The sequence below is a fragment of the Hyperolius riggenbachi genome, chromosome 6 (genome assembly GCF_040937935.1).
Source record: "Hyperolius riggenbachi isolate aHypRig1 chromosome 6, aHypRig1.pri, whole genome shotgun sequence".
Classification (NCBI taxonomy): domain Eukaryota; kingdom Metazoa; phylum Chordata; class Amphibia; order Anura; family Hyperoliidae; genus Hyperolius; species Hyperolius riggenbachi.
In genome coordinates, this window is record NC_090651.1 from 272,850,371 (window position 1) to 272,871,077 (window position 20,707).

At 46.3% G+C, this 20,707-nt stretch overlaps 1 protein-coding gene across 1 annotated transcript in view; it reads left to right on the forward strand.

The window, feature by feature from the left end:
- The window catches only part of SCN4B (sodium voltage-gated channel beta subunit 4), a 104,703-nt gene extending 84,486 nt beyond the window's left edge, over window positions 1–20,217 (forward strand). Inside the window, exons 5-6 of the mRNA XM_068240873.1 lie at window positions 17,402–17,531; window positions 19,504–20,217. Coding sequence (XP_068096974.1) covers window positions 17,402–17,531; window positions 19,504–19,579 — 206 coding nt within the window. The 3' untranslated portion in view covers window positions 19,580–20,217. The remainder of the gene's footprint in view (window positions 1–17,401; window positions 17,532–19,503) is intronic.
- The last annotated feature ends 490 nt before the right edge of the window (window positions 20,218–20,707 follow it).

Below are 20,707 nucleotides of genomic sequence, written 5' to 3' on the forward strand. Positions count from 1 at the left end.
GGAAAGAAACTACGATATAGGCAACAGGGAACTCCTCGCCATTAAACTGGCCTTCCAAGAATGGCGTCACTGGCTGGAGGGGACAGAACACACTATTGTGGTATATACCGACCATAAGAACTTGGAGTACATTGAGGGCGCCAAGAGGCTTACTCCCAGACAGGCCCGCTGGTCTTTATTCTTCTCTCGCTTCAGATTTGTCATCACCTACACCCCAGGTTCTAAAAATGTTAAGGCGGATCCTCTCTCCAGGTGTTTCGAACCCGAGACAGTTCAGTCTACACTTCCAGAGGGCATTATATCCAGTAAGGTAGTGCTAGCTGCCACAGAAACATGGGAGGATTGGGCTGCTACACTAGCGTCCTACCAGTTAGATACCCCGGAAGGAAAACCAGAAGGAGTGCTCTTCGTACCACTTCCCTTCCGATTGCAAATCCTGCAGCTGTTCCATGCCCATAAGAATGCGGGTCACCCTGGGGTCACTCGCACTCTGGATTTGCTCACTAGGTGCGTGTGGTGGCCCTCCTTGGCCTCGGATTGTAAGGAGTTTGTCAGAGAATGTGTTGTGTGTGCCAGGAGCAAGCCTTCTCGCCTTGCTCCAGTGGGAACGTTACAATCTTTGCCAACACCCAGTGAACCATGGACCCATCTGTCCATGGACTACATTGGTGAGCTCCCCAGATCGGAAGGCATGTCAGTCATATGGGTAATTGTGGATAGGTTCAGCAAAATGGCCCATTTTGCTCCCCTTAAAGGATTCCCTTCGGCCCAGGAGCTGGCCGATCTCTTTGTGCAGCACATCTTCCGCTTGCATGGTATCCCGGATGATGTGGTTTCCGACATGGGGGTCCAGTTTGTGTCTAAATTTTGGAGGGCCTTTTGCCATACTTTGGGTATGATCCTGTCGTTTTCATCGGGGTATCACCCACAGTCCAACGGACAAACCGAAAGAGTCAATCAGGCTCTGGAGCAGTTCCTTAGGTGCTATGTCGCAGATGCACAGACCGAATGGGTTCGGGTTTTGCCTTTTGCAGAATTTTTGCACAACAACCTGAAGAGCTCGTCAACAGGGTTGTCCCCTTTTCAGGTTGTATCAGGAAAGTCCCCTAAGTTTTTCCCATTGCCTGTGTGTTCCTCCTCTTTCCCAGCCCTGGAGGATTGGCAGAAGGCTTTAAGGGAACTTTGGGGACAGGTAAAGAGGAATTTAGGAGTTGCTTTTCAGAGGCAAAAGAAACAGGCCGACAGGAAACGGTGTGTGGAGTGGTGCTTTGCCCCAGGAGACAAGGTGGGGGTGTCAACCAGACATTTGGCACTTAGACAACCATCTACCAAGTTAGGTCCCAGGTTCATAGGACCTTATCCGGTGGTCAGGAAGATTAATGAGGTTTCTTATGTGATTGATCTCCCAGCCAGTATGAGGTGTGGGAGATCATTCCACGTCTCCTTGCTGAAACCGGCAGTTTATGTGGATTCCTCTCCCCCCCCCCCCCAGTGGTAGTAGAGGGTCAGAAAGAAGATGAGGTGGAAAGGATTCTGGATTCTCGACTAGTGCAGAATTCGGTGCATATCTGGTCCATTGGAAGGGGCATGGTGTAGAGGACAGGTCCTGGGTACCCCAGGATCGCATGCATGCTGAGAGATTGAGGAAAAGATTTCATCAGTTGCACCCTGGGAAACCGTGTAGGAAGTGTCCGGAGTCCACTCCTCAAGGGGGGGGGTACTGTGAAGGATAGCGGAGACAACGCCGCCATGCAAGGCAGCATGGCGGCGGTCTCCGCTTCTCAGCCGGCAGACTCCGCCGCTCATACAGAGCTGCCGGCGCAGGCTCATGGGGACACCGCCGCCGCGTCTGGCGTCATGGCGGCGGGTCCTCTATTGCGGCATGCGGACTTCAGTCCGCGTTCGGGCGCGGATTCAGGGTCTGGCCTCTCCAACGTTCAGAGGCAAAGGGTCTCGCGCGTGCGCGCAAGGAGGCAGGACTTTTACCTCCTACGTAGGAGGGTCAGCTGACTCTCCAGTCAGCTGACCTCAGGAGGTGTCCTGATTGGTTAGGCCTCTGGGCAGATTTGCTGAGTGACTCTCAGCATATAAGGAGCTGAACTTCACTTGCTCCTTGTCTGCTGTCGTGAATACACTGTTGTGGTAGCGCTCAGACCTTAGCTCAGTGCCCTGGTGTTGATACTAAGGATTTCACACCTTAGTTAGAATTGTATTTTGATATTGTATCTGTGTTTTGACTTCGGCTATCCGTGACTACTCTCTCTCTCTCTACGTTATTGTACCTTTGCCTATCTGATTCTTGTTGCCGACCTCTGCCTGATTACCGACTACTCTTCTGCCTTCCGTTCCTGTACTGCTGCCGTCATCTCTGTTGCTGAACCCTTGCCTGTCTGACCTTTCTCCCTTCAGTGGAACGTCTCCGACTGGAGGGTTATCTCTGAGGCTTGCCTCTCCGAGACGCCTGTCCCAAGCAGACGATTACTGCTAGGGGTCGATATTCCTCACTCTGCCTGGTTAGAGGATCTCACTCACGGGGTTCCCATTCAGAGGTAACCACACCTCTGAGGAATTGCCGTGTGGTGGATATTTCCACACTTCCGTGATATATTACTGTCTTTATTGTGTTCTTTTGCTGGTGTCCAGAGGTTAGCAATATATCGGATTATCGGTGATTCTGCAGATCATCAATAATCAGGCATATATCTGTATTCTTGATGATACTGCAGATCACCAATAATCAGATTCTCTCTGTGTGCTGACACCGATCGTTACAGGTGGCATATTTACTGATCCGCGGCCGCGGTTTTGCCCTGCAAACAAAGTGGTGACTGTGCTGCGCTCATATTTACAGATCTGTAGATTTGCACTGCAAATAAATTGGAGACTCTGGGCTGTGCCCCCATCCCCTCCTCACCCCCACCAGAGCAGCTCTGCGTGACATATTTACCATACATTCGCCACCCGATGTGTGCAGTGTCCCCGCCGGCATATGGAGAGCGGTGCTTAACCACTTTCCCCTCCACTACAGTATATCTACGTCAGCTGTGGCACCCTCCAAGCCACAGCCACGTAGATATACTGACCTGCTTGCAGCGCTGTTGTGCAGGGACAGGTGCGCTTCAGAGCGCACCCCCCGGCACTGTCAGCTGCCTTACTAATTGGCAAAAGGGAACATGTTCCCTTGTAGCCAATTAGTGACCCCCCCCGCGGATGAATGATCACCGCTGTAGCAAACAGCGTGATCATTCATCTTTCCCAATCCGTGGCCAGATCGTAAAAAAAACACCCCTGCAACATGAATATCTTACCTGAACTGGTTCCTGCGATCATCCTGCAGCTCCAGCCTCCATTCTCCGCGGTGCACTCAGCCCTGTGACGCTGAATATCCGGGTCCCGGCTTGATGACCAAGCCGGGACCCGGATATTCAGCGTCACAGGGCTGAGTGAAGAGCGGAGAATGGAGGCTGGAGCTGCAGGATGATCGCAGGAACCAGGTAAGGTGAGATATTCATCTTGCAGGGGCGGGTTTTTTACGATCTGGGGGGGGGGGGGGGGCATCGTGATAAGGGGGGGGCACATCAGGCTGCCCATAACAGAGGGTGGGGGTTTAAAATCTGAAGGGGGGGTGGAAATTATTATTGGGGCCCATCAGGGTAATGGGGTGGGGGATTTTATAATGGGGGGCACATCTGATGGTCCTGAGGGACATAACTTAATGCTGGGGGGCACATATGCAATAATGGGGTGGGGGCGCTAATCCTGGGGACACATCTGGCTATAATGGGGAACACTGATCCTGGGGACACATCTGGCTATAATGAGGGGTGCTTATTTGTGATACGTAGCTGTATAAATATATGTGGGGGGGTCGCAAATGCAGGGGCATATCTGGCTATACTGGGGGCTGATATTGGGGGCACATCTGGCTATACTGGGGGGGTCTGATACTGTGCACACATCTGGCTATCTATCCTTGGGGGACTTAATACTGATGGCATGTATTTTACCTACTGTAGCACTTTGTATTTTTTACTAGAATTGAAGAAAACCTGAGAAATAATGCAATTTTAACGTTTTCCCCTCTTTTTTCCCGCTAAAATGCGCAGAAAAAAAAAATTATCGGGACAAAATACCCGCCAATGAAAGTCTAGTTTGTCCTGAAAAAAACGATACCTAGATCATTTAGGTGTCGTGAGTAGGGATAAAGTTATGGCTGATTAAAAAGGGACACCGCTAAAGCGTCAAAACTGCTCTGGTCAATAAGGGGAAAACAAGGTCTGGATGCAAAGTGGTTAATCCACGCCGGCAGAAATCCTCTTTATTGGTCATACGGAGACTCATCTCAGTGACGCCACTAGAGGGCATCAAAGCAAATGAGTCTCCGACTGACCAATAAAGAGGATTTTTGCTGGCGTGGATTAGCATGCATAAGAAGCACCGCTTCTGAAATCTCTGCGTCTGATGCAAATGTTTCACCTTGCTTCATGAGAGAACCACTGGCCCTGCCTGTATATATTACAGACAAATTCTTGCTGTGTGTGTAGCACTGATTTACCTTTCCTTTCTGCACTCCTTATGGGCTGATATGACTCAGATGAGTGTTGCAGGCGTATGCAACGTACTAGCAGACCTTGTTTAAAAGTTATGTCCAGATTTTCTATAGCACTTGCTCTCCCAGGTCCTCCACGGCCCTCTGTCTTTAGTCCATGAAGCACACAGTCAGCTTTAGGCCTTATAGCGAAATTGCTTTTTTGTTGAGGAAGACAGCTGTTGTGTACATTGCAAGAAATTGTTTACAATGTTATGAGTTGTTACTTTGCACTCTTGTATATCGCATATAAACAAATCCAAGCCATAGGGTCTGCTAACAGAAAATGTTACCGTATTTTTCGGACCATAAGACGCACTTTTTCTCTCCCAAAAGTGGGGAGAAAAAGTAACTGCGTCTTATGGTCCAAATGTAGCATGGGGAGGGTCCGGAGTTCCCAGCTTTCCAATAGGCTATTATCAGCACATAGTGCTGAGTCTGAAGCGGCACTGCAGGAGGCTTCATTAACTAATTCTAGCAAATTTCAGTGGTGATTCAGTGCATCCCGCTATGCGGAAGAGCCAGTAATTTAAAATGCTTTTATTTGACTGGACCGATGGTCTCTGAGGCAGGATGATGGCTCTGTCATTGAGCCAATCACTGTACAGTCACTACACAGTGATTGGCCCAATGACAGAGCCATGGTCCCGCCTCCGAGACCATCGGGTCCAGTCAAATAAAAGCATTTTGAAACTACCAGCTTTTCCTCAAAGCGCACCTCACAGATGTGCTGAATGTGAATGGTCTTTCACGATCCCCACTTCCACTGTGAGAGAGGAGGCAGGGAAAAGTCCAAATGCTGTGGGCAGAGTGCAGAGGAGTCAGGCAACGGGCTGAGTGATCCAGAGCCGTCTCAGCTGAAGAGTGTGTTACTTTGCAGGGAGACTGGATCATAACGTCAGCCTCTCGTTCTCTCTCTCTGGCTGGACACAAGTATCAGAGGGCTGTTTGAAGCAGCCGAGGGCTTCAGGTTACTCACCCCTGTCACGCTAGTTGCCTGCTTTATGTCTGGTCACGCTCCACTCCCCTCCCCTCCGATGTATATACAGAAGCAGTGCCGCTGTCCTATTAGGAATCAGCGTCAGTGACGCTATGTGCTTCTGTCTATACATCGGAGGGGAGGGGAATGGAGCGTGACCAGACATAAAGCAGGCTAGTAGCGTGACAGGGGTGAGTGACCTGAAGCCCTCGGCTGCTTTAAACAGCCCTCTGATACTTGTGTCCAGCCAGAGAGAGAGAACGAGAGGCTGACGTTATGATCCAGTCTCCCTGCAAAGTAACACACTCTTCAGCTGAGACGGCTCTGGATCACTCAGCCCGTTGCCTGAATCCTCTGCACTCTGCCCGCAGCGTTTGGGCAGTGTAATTTCCCTGCTTCCTCTCTCCTTGTCTCCACATGCACCACAACATCTGAGCTCAGCAATAAACAGCACTGTTGTCTCAAGCGGACCTGAACTCAGAACTACCTCTCTGCTCTAAAAGATGCACAACAGGATAATAGCCTTTAAAGATTTACATTTCTTTTTTGTAGCTGATACAAATCCTGCATTAACTCTGCACTGTTTCTACTTCCTGCTTTCATGGAAGCAGACATATTGTTAATATACTGTGCTTTCAAATGAGCTTATCTGCCATGGCAGTCTGCTGACCTGAGGGGGGATCAGATTACAACTTGTGATTAGACACAAATTAGGGGAAATTAGACATGCTAAACTCTCTAAATACATACAGGGTGCATTCATCTCAGTTTTCCTCCTGTCCTGTGCAAAAGTTCAGGTCAATTTACTGTAACATGTTGCCTTCAGACTGAAATGGCACCACAAGTACAGTGTGGACCTCCTTGGCATCCTGCAGCAGGTTTACCAGTTCCACCACCACCATATACTAGCCAACATACAACAGCCTAGAGATCTGCTGCCCATCATGCACTTACATGCTGATAGATAGATATAATTAGATAGATACCATGGACGCACCAGGTTTAGTATTTTTTTTCCTGGTTTTTGTCCTCTAAACCTAGGTGCGTCTAATGGTCCGGAGCGTCTTATAGTCCGAAAAATACGGTAAATGGGAAAGACTATAATCACTCAGTTATTATTTGTAAAATATGGAAAGGGCATCTCAGCAGAGCTATATTGGTGCAGAAGCTGAATTCTGAAGAACTCACTAAAAGGAAAGCTGAGAAGCACAAGCTCGATTTTGGTACCTCGTGATTTTACAGTAGCTCCAGTGGTGGGGCATCCAAAATTAACAATAACAGTTGTCTGTGGCTCTCTAACTCCGATGCGGCGTAGATTCCTCATAGGGGCGCCTCTTCTCAGTGACCCGGAAGTTAGAGGATGTGGAGAGGTTTTGACTAGAACAGGAGGAAGGCACCGCAAGGAAAGGAAAGAATCTGCATGGTGCCAAGCTGTCATTATTGAGTGACACAAAGGCAAGACCTAAGTGTTTAAGAAGATGGGGCTAGACAAGGAGCAAATATTGATGTCACCGCAGCTTCTCAGTCTGCTAATACGGTATCTGTGGTGCTTGGTACATACGATACAATTTTCTGACAGATTAACTGTCAGATTGATTATTTCCAACATGTCCGTTCTGACTTCTGATCTATTTTCCAATCGATGTTCCATAGAAGTGAAGGAAAATCGATTGGAAATCAGTGTGCACCTAGCATTAAACAGATTTTATGCAAGAAGATGATGAATCGGAAGAGAAGAAGTTATTGCCAGGGCAACAGAGGATCGCTCAGTGTAAGAAGATAATATACATTTTTGTTATATTGCTAAGTTAACTGCCTACTGCTATATGCAATGCATGCAGGGAAAGGATCACCTGCAGTTGCCTCGGCATGCCTTTGCGGGGGTAGCTGTCATCAAGCACACTGTCCCGTGTGAGAAATCCTCAGCTCACTTTGGCCAATACCTTACTTTGGCCAATACTATCCCTCACCTTAACTCTCAGATGTTCCAGTCCTAGTGCCAGCCACATGCTCAGATGTTCCAGTCCGGCTGTAGCCCAGAGCAGATGCGTTACCCCCATATGCTATATGGGGTAACGAATCTGGGTGCTTTATCATGGGCTGCACAGAAGTGCGGCTCGCTTAGTGTATGGATCTCAAAGATCCGTTACACACTGCCAAGTGTGAATGTCTCCTATTTATAAAATAGGAGCCGTTCACTGTAAGTTTTGCAATGAGCAGAGAATGGACAAAAAATGTCCGTACTCGGCTCAAGTGAGAATACAGCCTTACATCTCTGACATCAATTGATATCCCTTTTTACCACCAATGAAGCCAGCAACATTACAGTTTCCACTACAGACTGATTTTCCACCTGTCAACGGTTATCAGATGCAGCTACTGAGGAATTTAGAACAAAGTACCGTAGCTGCAAAGGTGATTGATCAGGAACCCAAACAACAAGGTGTATTACACTCAAGGGGCATCTTGAGGAGCTGGCATTTTTAGTTTCCTCACAAGCTATGGCTGATACGTGTGCTGCTCAAAAACATTTCTATAGTATAGATATCAGGTGACCACATTATGTAGGGCAGTCAACAAATGTTCAGAGTTAAAATATACAAGGAAATCTTTTTCTCTCTCAGATGGAACATGTTTTTGTTAAGCCAGATACCAAGCATCTAAGCTGAAGTAGCCCCAGGTATTAAACAAGACATTCTGATCGGTTTCTTATACATTGTTGTAGGTGAGCTGACACTTGGCAAGTCCAAGTTAGAAAAGTACCATTCTCAGCGCAGTCAAGCATTGTTTATAGGGTAGCTTACCCACCTGGCATCTTCTTGGCCATATACTTACTTTCTTGGTAACGATGTGGTGAGGAATTACAATGCTAGTGCTCAGATGAACAATTTCTAGTACCTACCGGTATGTTTCTAAAAAGTCTAGCCATGTCATTGACACAGAAACACATATACCTTGATATTTATGGGCCTGGTTTAGTAAGACATGACAAGGTGGGCAGATGATTATCTGACTATAAGTGACCAAGCTGGCTTGGATTTATTTAACAATAATTTCTACTCCTATGGCTTGGTGTTACTGACCTGATAATATTTTTTCTAAGCAGAGTTAGCTTTTATCCCTTTCCACCTGGCTTTAACCACTTGCCCTCCCGTGAGACGAATATCTACGTCCCTGAAAACTGCACTTGAGCTCCTAGGGATGTAGATACTTATCCCTTCCTGTTTGCGCTCTGCGCAACCGCTACGTCACAGAGTGGTGAATAAGAACCTATGTTCCCAAAACCAATCAAAGTGTCTAATGTGCAAATGATGGCTGTTGCAACAAGCAACAGTGATCATTCCATTGAAAAAACAAACAAACCTGTCGCTTCCTGCTGACTGGAACACAGCGATTCAACATTCCAAACCAATGGGAGATTGCGAGGGGGCATCTAGTGGGCAAAAAATTATTATAACCATAAATAAAACAAAATACATTTCCTATACTTATAACAAGCCCATTAACCTCTTCTATCCCCCCCCCCCCCCGCCCCCATATAACAGGCTTGTAAAAAGAAAAACAATTTGAAAAGAATACATAAATTGTTACTTTAGGGACTTTTAAATATGTATGCCATGAGGGTGTATTACTATTATTACTCTGGTTTTTAAAGGGAAAAGCCGTAGGCTGGATTCACAGTGCTCAGTTGTGTTGCAGAAAAATTCTGCATGTCACCTTACTGCCCATACAATCCTATGGAGCTGTTCACAGTAATGGATCGCATTATTCTAAGTTGCTGCATGCAGGCTTTGCATTAAAGTCTATGTCCAGTCTCAGTTGCAGTCCACACACATTTTAACACGTGCGTTATGCAACTGACCACTGTGAATACAGCCTTAGAGGGGAAGTGGTTAAATTTGTGTAATTGTTTTTGTTCCTGCAAAAATGGTCAAAAACTGAATGATTAAATGTTATTGCCCAAAAATATTCATTTGGATTTCTAAATGGTGCCGACCACCAACACAGCTAGTGCTCGTCGACCCAGTTCCTGAACTAGTCTGCAGGTCACTGCTTGCTGACTTTTATGTAATCACTCCTCACTCCCTCTCTTCTGATGCTTCATGCTGCCTGCTCTCCATCTAGACAGCATGAGTCATCAGAATGGAAGGTGTGCAGAGTAATCAATTCTGTTTTAGGATCACGTGGCTGAAGTGTGTTTTGATTATTGTTGTTGTGACTGTCAATTCTAGGTTGATCTGATCTGGTCTTTGGTAATGTCTGTGGCTGCCATTCAGGTCCTCAGCATTTACCATGTTAACCTTGAAGGATACCTTAGTGCTCAATATTTTTTTCAAAAAGGACACCTACTGTCTGTGTGGATGGAGTTGTGCAGATGCTTCCCACACCTCCTGTGCCCCAACGTCTCCCTCCATTCGCCTGTAATTGCTTAAGTTCTTCACTTCCTGGTCAGTGAGCTCAAGGGCATAGCAATAGCCATAGCAGCTTTCATAGGGCCCTGGAGCATAGGGGGCCCAGGTGGTACTTAATATATTCACCATTAACTTTCTTGTGTTCTCCACCCTCAAACTTTGTCTCAGTGCTCATGAACTATGTGCATTGTTCAACGAATGAGAATGTCAATTGCCCAAATCACTCATATCCATAGGGTAGGGCAGGTGGCATTGCTTAAGAGTGCCTCCATCTGTGGGCCCCAAGAAAGTTTTGCTATGGGGCCTCATGATCTCTAGCTACTCCACTGGGTGACCTCCACTCGAGACATACTACACTGCCCATGCGCAGTATGTCCGCTTGGGCACCTTGAGATCTGAGAACATGCTTACGTCATATGGCATAGTGGGGGAGGACGTTCGCAAGGCACTCAAGCCTTGCGCATTTTATGTCTGGGTCGGAGGGCATCGACTGCACCGATCAGAAACTAAAGAACTTGGGCAATTACAGGACAACAGAGGGAGACTCCGGAGCATGGAAGTTGCGGTAAGCATCTACAAAACAACCCCCCCCCCCCTTACTCGCACACAGTAGGCGTCCTTTTTGTAAAATATTGAGTGCTGAGGTGTCCTTTAAAGCACAACTCTAACTTATAAAAAAGTAATATATTTTCATTATGAAACCTGGATGTTCCAAAGGCTTCTCCAATCCTCCTTATGGCTGGGATCCTCTTTATCTTCATGGCACACTATATGAGCACTGCTCAGGTGCCAGTAGGTTTGCGAGGAGAGGGCCAGCGCATACCACAAAGGCTGCATCTAAAATGACCAACAGCTCACATGTGCCGCACCTCTAATAAGCTATCTGCACACTTCGCATTCAATTCAGATGCAAAACATATGCATAACTACTATTACTTACCATGCAAACGGGAAACTCAGGAATACGGGCTGGGAGCAGCTAACCTGGTAGTTACATACTAGCAAAATTATGAAAAAAGGGGGGTGGGGGGTTGCGCATCCCTACCCCTTTTTCATAATTTTGCCAGTAGGTTTGCGCCAGTAGGAGAAAATAATGTGCATGAGTGGCTCCATACTACTGCACACACGCAGGCCATACTTGGTGCCTGTGCAATGCGGCTGTGCTCGTACACGGAGGGGAGCGCGGCTGTGAGCAATCTACAGCATTAAAGTTGTTTAGAGGGGCAAAGCGCAGAAGGGACGTACGAAGATCGGTAAAGCCTCTGGACCATCATACTGCTTCCCCCTGCTGAGGTAAGTAGTTATCGGAAGTCAGTGGCTTGCAAAATTAAAGTCGCATATACTGGAAGCGAGCCGCTGCAGGGACCCGGGGAACATCTGCGCGGGGTCGGTGGAAGCCCCAGGTAAGTTAAAAAATTTTTTTCATTACAGTACTCCTTTAACCACTTGAGGACCGCCCCCAGCCGATGGGCGGCGGCAAAGACCGGGCCCAAACGACCGCAATACGCCCATCGGCGGGGGCGGCTGCGGGAGTGTCTGTGCGGCGATCGCGTCATTCGTGACGCGATCAGCCGCCGGGGACTGGCTCCGCCCACCGTTCGTTGTAACCCGCCGGCCGTTCGGAAGCGCCGGCGGGTTACTAGCACCCGGATCGCCGCATGTAACAAGTATAATAGGCTTTGTAATGTATACAAAGCCTATTATACTGGCTGCCTCCTGCCCTGGTGGTCCCAGTGTCCGAGGGACCACCAGGGCAGGCTGCAGCCACCCTAGTCTGCACCCAAGCACACTGATTTCCCCCTCCCCTGCCCCCTGATCGCCCACAGCACCCCTCAGACCCCCCCCTGCCCACCCCCCAGACCACTGTTTGCACCCAGTCACCCCCCTAATCACCCATCAATCACTCCCTGTCACTATCTGTCAACGCTATTTTATTTTTAAGTCCCTAATCTGCCCCCTACTCCCTCCTGATCACCCCCCCACCCCTCAGATTCTCCCCAGACCCCCCCCCAGACCCCCCCCCCCGTGTACTGTATGCATCTATCCCCCCTGATCACCTGTCAATCACCTGTCAATCACCCGTCAATCACCCGTCAATCACCCCCTGTCACTGCCACCCATCAATCAGCCCCTAACCTGCCCCTTGCGGGCAATCTGATCACCCACCCACACCAATAGATCGCCCGCAGATCCGACATCAGATCACCTCCCAAATCCATTGTTTACATCTCTTATCTCCTCTAAACACCCACTAATTACCCATCAATCACCCCCTATCACCACCTGTCACTGTTACCCATCAGATTAGACCCTAATCTGCCCCTTGCGGGCACCCAATCACCCGCCCACACGCTCAGATTGCCCTCAGACCCCCCCTTATCAATTCGCCCGTGCAATATTTACATCTGTTATTCCCTGTAATAACCCACTGATCACCTGTCAATCACCCATCAATCACCCCCTGTCACTGCCACCCATCAATCACCCCCTGTCACTGCCACCCATCAATCAGCCCCTAACCTGCCCCTTGCGGGCAATCTGATCACCCACCCACACCAATAGATCGCCCGCAGATCTTCTCCCCTCTAAACACCCACTAATTACCCATCAATCACCCCCTATCACCACCTGTCACTGTTACCCATCAGATTAGACCCTAATCTGCCCCTTGTGGGCACCCAATCACCCGCCCACACCTCAGAACGCCCTCAGACCCCAGCCCTGATCACCTCGCCAGTGCATTGCTTGCATCTATTTCCCCCCTCTAATCACACCTTGAGACACCCATCAATCACCTCCTGTCACCCCCTAGCACACCTACCCATCAGATCAGGCCCTAATTTGCCCCGTGTGGGCTCCTGATCACTCGGCCAAACCCTCAGATCCCCCTCAGACCCCCTTCCGATCACGTCCCCAGTGCATTTATTGCATCTATTTTCCCCTCTAACCGCCCCCTGAGACACCCATCAATCACCTCCTGTCACCCCCCTAGCACTCCTATCCATCAGATCAGGCCCAATACATCCTGTCATCTAAGAGGCCACCCTGCTTATGACCGCTTCCACAAAATTTGCCCCCTCATAGACCACCTGTCATCAAAATTTGCAGATGCTTATACCCCTGAACAGTCATTTTGAGAAATTTGGTTTCCAGACTACTCACAGTTTTGGGCCCGTAAAATGCCAGGGCAGTATAGGAACCCCACAAGTGACCCCATTTTAGAAAGAAGACACCCCAAGGTATTCTGTTAGGTGTATGATGAGTTCATAGAATATTTTATTTTTTGTCAAAAGTTAGAGGAAATTGGATTTTTATTGTTTTTTTCACAAAGTGTCATTTTTCACTAACTTGTGACAAAAAATAAAATCTTCTATGAACTCACCATACCCCTAACGGAATACCTTGGGGTGTCTTCTTTCTAAAATGGGGTCACTTGTGGGGTTCCTATACTGCCCTGGCATTTTAGGGGCCCTAAACCGTGAGGAGTAGTCTAGAATCCAAATGCCTCAAAATGACCTGTGAATAGGACGTTAGGCCCCTTAGCGCACCTAGGTTGCAAAAAAGTGTCACACATGTGGTATCGCCGTACTCAGAAGAAGTAGTATAATGTGTTTTGCGGTGTATTTTTATACATACCCATGCTGGGTGGGAGAAATCTCTCTGTAAATGGACAATTGTGTGTAAAAAAAATCAAATAATTGTCATTTACAGAGATATTTCTCCCACCCAGCATCTGTATGTGTAAAAATACACCCCAAAACACATTATACTACTTCTCCTGAGTACGGCGGTACCACATGTGTGGCACTTTTTTGCACCCTAAGTGCGCTAAGGGGCCCAAAGTCCAATGAGTACCTTTAGGATTTCACAGGTCATTTTGCGACATTTGGTTTCAAGACTACTCCTCACGGTTTAGGGCCCCTAAAATGCCAGGGCAGTATAGGAACCCCACAAATGACCCCATTTTAGAAAGAAGACACCCCAAGGTATTCCGTTAGGAGTATGGTGAGTTCATAGAAGATTTTATTTTTTGTCACAAGTTAGCGGAAAATGACACTTTGTGAAAAAAAACAATTAACATCAATTTCCGCTAACTTGTGACAAAAAAAAAAAATCTTCTATGAACTCACCATACTCCTAATGGAATACCTTGGGGTGTCTTCTTTCTAAAATGGGGTAATTTGTGGGGTTCCTATACTGTCCTGGCATTTTAGGGGCCCTAAACCGTGAGGAGTAGTCTTGAAACGAAATTTCTCAAAATGACCTGTGAAATCCTAAAGGTACTCATTGGACTTTGGGCCCCTTAGCGCAGTTAGGGTGCAAAAAAGTGCCACACATGTGGTATTGCCGTACTCAGGAGAAGTAGTATAATGTGTTTTGGGGTGTATTTTTCCACATACCCATGCTGAGTGGGAGAAATATCTCTATAAATAGACAATTGTGTGTAAAAAAAATAAAAAAATTGTCATTTACGGAGATATTTCTCCCACCCAGCATGGGTATGTGTAAAAATACACCCCAAAACACATTATACTACTTTTCCTGAGTACGGCAATACCACATGTGTGGCACTTTTTTGCAGCCTAACTGCGCTAAGGGGCCCAAAGTTCAATGAGCATCTTTAGGCTTTACAGGGGTGCTTACAATTAGGCACCCCCCAAAATGCCAGGACAGTGAACACACCCCACAAATGACCCCATTTTGGAAAGTAGACACTTCAAGGTATTCAGAGAGGAGCATAGTGAGTCCGTGGCAGATTTCATTTTTTTTTTGTCGCAAGTTAGAAGAAATGGAAACTTTTTTTTTTGTTGTTGTTGTCACAAAGTGTCATTTTCCGCTAACTTGTGACAAAAAATAAAATCTTCTATGAACTCACCATGCCTCTCACTGAATACTTTGGGATGTCTTCTTTCCAAAATGGGGTCATTTGGGGGGTATTTGGACTATCCTGGAATTTTAGCCCCTCATGAAACCTGACAGGTGCGCAGAAAAGTCAGAGATGCTTGAAAATGGGAAAATTCACTTTTGGCACCATAGTTTGTAAACGCTATAACTTTTACCCAATCCAATAAATATACACTGAATGGTTTTTTTTTTATCAAAGACATGTAGCAGAATAACTTTCGCGCTCAAATGTATAGGAAATTTTACTTTATTTGAAAAATGTCAGCACAGAAAGTTAAAAAAGTCATTTTTTTGACAAAATTCATGTCTTTTTTGATGAATATAATAAAAAGTAAAACTCGCAGCAGCAATCAAATAGCATCAAAAGAAAGCTGTATTAGTGACAAGAAAAGGAGGTAAAATTCATTTAGGTGGTAGGTTGTATGACCGAGCATTAAACCGTGAAAGCTGCAGTGGTCTGAATGGAGAAAAAGGCTCTGGTCCTTAAAGTGACTCTGTAACAAAAATTACAACGTTTTTTCTACCATCCTACAAGTTCCTAAACCTATTCTAATGTGATCTGGCTTGCTGCAGCTCTTTCTACTATAACCATCTCTGTAATAAATCAATGTATCTTTCCCCTGTCAGACTTGTCGGCCTGTGTCTGGAAGGCTGCCAAGTTCTTCAGTGTTGAACTGTTCCTCTATGCACACTCCAGTGTGTGTTTTATTTACATAAGCCAGCAGCTTCTCTGCTATCTTATCAGTGATAGAAGAGAGCTGGATAAAAATCCTCCTCTGGAGGCTGTGAAAGGAGCTGGTCTGTCACATACTAAGGAATTAACGACATAGGCAGAGCTGTCTGCAGGAAGCCTGTAATGTTCAGTGCATGAGAGAAGCTGGGGACAGAAGGTAAACACACACAAGTGATCTCTTGAGATTCAGAAGTAAGGCTGTATACAGCCTGCTTGTGTATGGATGTATTTTCTATGTGTGGACATGCTGTACATCAACCTACTTCCTGTTTTGGTGGCCATTTTGTTTGTTTATAAACAAACTTTTTAAAACCGTTTTTGACTACTTTTAATGCGGCGGGGAGCGGTGAAATTGTGACAGAGGGTAATAGGAGATGTCCCCTAACGCACTGGTATGTTTACTTTTGTGCGATTTTAACAATACAGATTCTCTTTAAAGAGACTCCGTAACAAAAATTGCATCCTGTTTTTTATCATCCTACAAGTTCCAAAAGCTATTCTAATGTGTTCTTGCTTACTGCAGCACTTTCTGCTATCACAGTCTCTGTAATAAATCAATGTATCTTTCCCCTGTCAGACTTGTCGGCCTGTGTCTGGAAGGCTGCCAAGTTCTTCAGTGTCGTGGTTCTGCTATGACCTCCCCCTTCCAGGCCTCTCTGTGCACACTGCCTGTGTATTATTTACATTAGAGTAGCTTCTCTCTTATCTTTTACAAGCTGGATAAATCGTCCTCTGAGCTGGCTGGGCTTTCACATACTGAGGAAATTCAGACACAGGCAAAGCTGTTTGCAGGAAGAAAAGAGCAGCCTGAAACTGCAGTGCATGAGAGATGCAGGGGGGAAAGAAACACACAATGATCTCTTGAGATTCAAAAGGAAGGGTGTATACAGCCTGCTTGTGTATGGATGTATTTTCTATGTGTGGACATACTGTACATCAACCTACTTCCTGTTTTGGTGGCCATTTTGTTTGTTTATAAACAAACTTTTTAAAACAGTTTTTAACCACTTTTAATGCGGCGGGGAGCGGCGAAATTGTGACAGAGGGTATTAGGAGATGTCCCCTAACGCACTGGTATGTTTACTTTTGTGCGATTTTAACAATACAGATTCTCTTTAAGGGGCGAAAAGACTGTGGTCCTGAAGTGGTTAATTCTAAACTGAGGCTTAAAGGACAACTGAAGCAAGCGGGATATGGAGGCTGCCACATTTATTTCCTTTAAAGCAGGCATGGGCAAACTCGGCCCTCCAGCTGTTACGGAACTACAAGTCCCACAATGCATTTGCCTTTATGAGTCGTGACTCTGGCTGTCAGACTCATGCAATGCATTGTGGGACTTGTAGTTCTGTAACAGCTGGAGGGCCGAGTTTGCCCATGCCTGCTTTAAAGCAATACTAGTTGCCTGGCTGCTCTGCGGATCCTCTGCCTCTAATACTTTTAGCCGTAGCCTCTGAACAAGCATGCAGCAGATCAGGTGTTTCTGACATTATTGTCCGATCTGACAAGATTAGCTGCATGCTTGTTTCCGGTGTGATTCAGACACTACTGCAGCTAAATAGATCAGCAGGGCTGTCAGGTAACTTGTATTGTTTAACAGGAAATAAATATGGCAGCCTCCATTTTCTTCTGACTTCAGTTGTCCTTTAACACAGTCCACCACAGGCTCCACGCATTATAAGGCTAGGAGGAATTCTCAGTTTTAAGCACAGAGAATATCTGTAAACTTGATTGCTTTCTTTTTATATGAGAACTTGCTCTGACATTGCCACTATTTCTCTCCACAGTTGAAGTTGTGGATAACACATTAACTGTGATCATTGCATCTGTTGTCGGTGGTGTGATTGGACTTCTCATATTAATCCTTATCATAAAGAAGACAGTTTGCTTCATCATTAAGCGGAATCAAGATAAAAAGTGAGTTATCTTATGAAAAGGTTAGTGAGTTATTGTACTGAGAAGTGTTTCCTCCATGCAGTGCAGGTATTGTATGCACTACTTGACAGTGGCATGAGGCTCCATTCCCACTACACTTCTGCATCACGTGTGCCCAGCGGGAGCGGACAGTATAATGTCCACTCTGTGGTCCTCAGTGATGCGGCTGGACCCCGGGGCAGATGCGCTTCCCCACAGGCTATATGGGGAAAAGCATCTGCCTGGCCGGGGATTATCGCAGACTGCACAGGTGCGGTCCACTTACTGCAGCGGATCCCACAGATCCATTGCATCGTGACAAGTGTGAACGGCTATGTATAACATAGGAACTGTTCACTTTCAGCTTAGTAATGAGTGGAGACTTGACAAAAAAAGTCTGTTCTGCACCTGCGCAGTACATACCTGATGACGTCAGCTAGACCATGTGACCCACGCCGTGGAGCGCACAAGAAGCTGATCTGGTGAGGTCGGCTTCTGCAGCGGAGATCGGGAGCCACCTGAGCTGCGGCGAGGGCACAGGACAGCTGGAGGAAGCCCCAGGTAAGTGGATTTTTATTTTTATTGTAGCTTGGACCTCGCCTTTACAAAGCTGTGACTGGTGCATGTAATCTCCTAAATTATGCTTCCAAGTGGCAAGACGGCTGTGGCCCAGAGTATTCTGCTCATGCGTAGTTCATAAATAATCTAAATCGCGCATGCACAGAACATTACTGGTTGTGGCTGTCGTGCACAGATGCTAAAGAGCTTGACTGAGGAGGTGCTGTGCACACAGGTCATTGCATGTGCCTTAGCTGCGTCACAGCTTTTTAGGAGGGGTGACAGTAATATGACAGAGAGGAATCCTAGGGAACTAAGTGGCAAGAACAAGAACACTATGGGGAGCTGCAAGAAATCTCAGGAATGTGTACATCTTCATCAACTCACACTGTCCCGGGTCCCTTCCTCCACTGAAATACAACGTACTCTCTCATTTCCTTACAGCTGGATGTGAGACTTTGTGCAGCGGCAGCCATACATTCCTTCAGTTCAGCCATGTAGAAAAGAGGCTGAAGAGTAGAGCCTCTTGTCACTTTCGTATCTGCTGAACACAGAACTCCTGCGTGCTTCAGGTTGGCCCGGGCACACAAGCAAGGGGGAGGAAGCAGGGGCGGGCAGCCTTTACATTTGATGTCAATGACAGCAGGCATGGCTTCAGTGATACAGCCACTTTTCCTGTCACGCTCAGTGTCAGATTAGTAAAGCTGCCCGACCCACTCTGTACCCTGTCCGTAGTCGCTGCTGCTACAGACATGCTCCTGTGTGTAGAGCTAAGCAGGGGGCGGCTGCAGACAAACACAGCACTATGAGGAATGGTGTCGGTAGCTGTAAGGACACTGGTTGGCTGGTTGACTGCCTGTTTGTAAACCCGCCCCTTTCTTGGCTCCGCCCTAGGCACGGGCCTATTTGGCCTGCCCACAAATCCGGCCCTGTACAGTAATGCATAGTTAATGAAATGTATGCTTCACAGTTAATGTTCACACTTTGTGCTAACGCACTGCGTGCCAGTGCATTGGGATGATGTATGGTAGCAATAAAATGTGAACCCTTTGGAATTATATAGATTTCTGCACAAATTGGTCATAAAATGTGATCTGATCATCATCTAAGTCGCAACAATAGACAGTCACAGTCTGCTTGAACTAATACCACACAAATAATTAAATGTTTCCATGTTTTTACTGAACACACCATGTAAACATTCACAGTGCAGGTGGAGCACTCAGTAGGCAGTAGCAGTGTTAGGTAGTCTCGCCCAAGATCTTCTTACTGAATAGTTTCTGGCTTACTAAATAGGAGCCGAGATTTGAACCCTGGTCTACTATGTCAGAGACAGTGCCCTTAACCATCACACTATCCAACCACTGTTGGTTTATTGTGTCCATGATGTAACCTCCCTTTTTTTGTTCCCTCCCAGGAAAGATTGCCTTGTAAGCTCTTCAGTCAATGATAACACAGATAATGCCTCAAAGCCAGAAAAATCCAAAGTATGACTGCGTGAATTTCTCTGGGACATTAGAGAAGCGGACGGATAAATTGACCACAAAGCCCACAAAACAAGAGCACTGAATCTACAGGAGACGGATCACTCTGTATAACAAGGATATGCACTTTGTACATTGCATATTCATCATTATACCTTACATAGCACAGTAACGCAATTGCCTCCTCGTAGTCCATAAGGTTATTATGCCATATCACTGGTTGTATGTGACGTTATTACATTGTAGAGGCATGTTGAATTCTGAATCTTCAAAGCAAAATGGTACATGTGGAAAAAGAAAGAAATAATAACCTTCCACTAGTTTTTCTATGCATGGGGGGAGGGGAAGAGATGAATGTAAATATCTATGTATATTTCTATATACTCTTATTACACAGACGTGCACAAATAGAATGACAGAAGGATTATTTATATATAGCATTTATGATTAACGTCCTGCATCTTATCGTGTCCTTGCTTGGTCCTTGCTGCCTCCCTTATTAAGTCCCCCCCACGCAAAAGCACTTTTCTAACTGTCTTGGCCTTATAGTAAATGGTGGCCCACACTTAACTAGTGACTGGCGGTCACTGCCTGGGCGTTATTGCTGCTTTCTTTATGAATGTAATAAAATGTAATCTTTAATAAAAGTGGTTGCGTTGTCCATGAATGGCACACAATTGTCGAGGTTCTCACCTACCACTGGCTGCTACACAGCGGGGTATGCAGAAATAAGGATGCTTTCTCACCCTTCCTATCCACATGCTTGTTGTTTAGTGAATATGAGTCCTTCTGTCTAGAATAATATTTACTATATTATTATCATATTTAATATACTTACTATCCGGTGGTTAATTTTACTTGTGGAAGCAGCACTTGTAAAGTTTACAGGGCTTTATGTAAATTATTTAAAGAGGGACTGTAGTGAAAATAACAATCAATAAAATTGCTTATTTTTTACAATATTCATTTATAGATGATTTAGTCAGTGTTTGCCCATTGCAAAATCTTTCCTCTCCCTGATTTACATTCTGAAATTTATCACAGGTGGTGACATCTGCCAGGTGATCTGTGCGGAATGTTCATTTACTGAGAGTTCTCTGCACAGAGGGAGACACTGCTTCAGTGGCGTAGCAATAG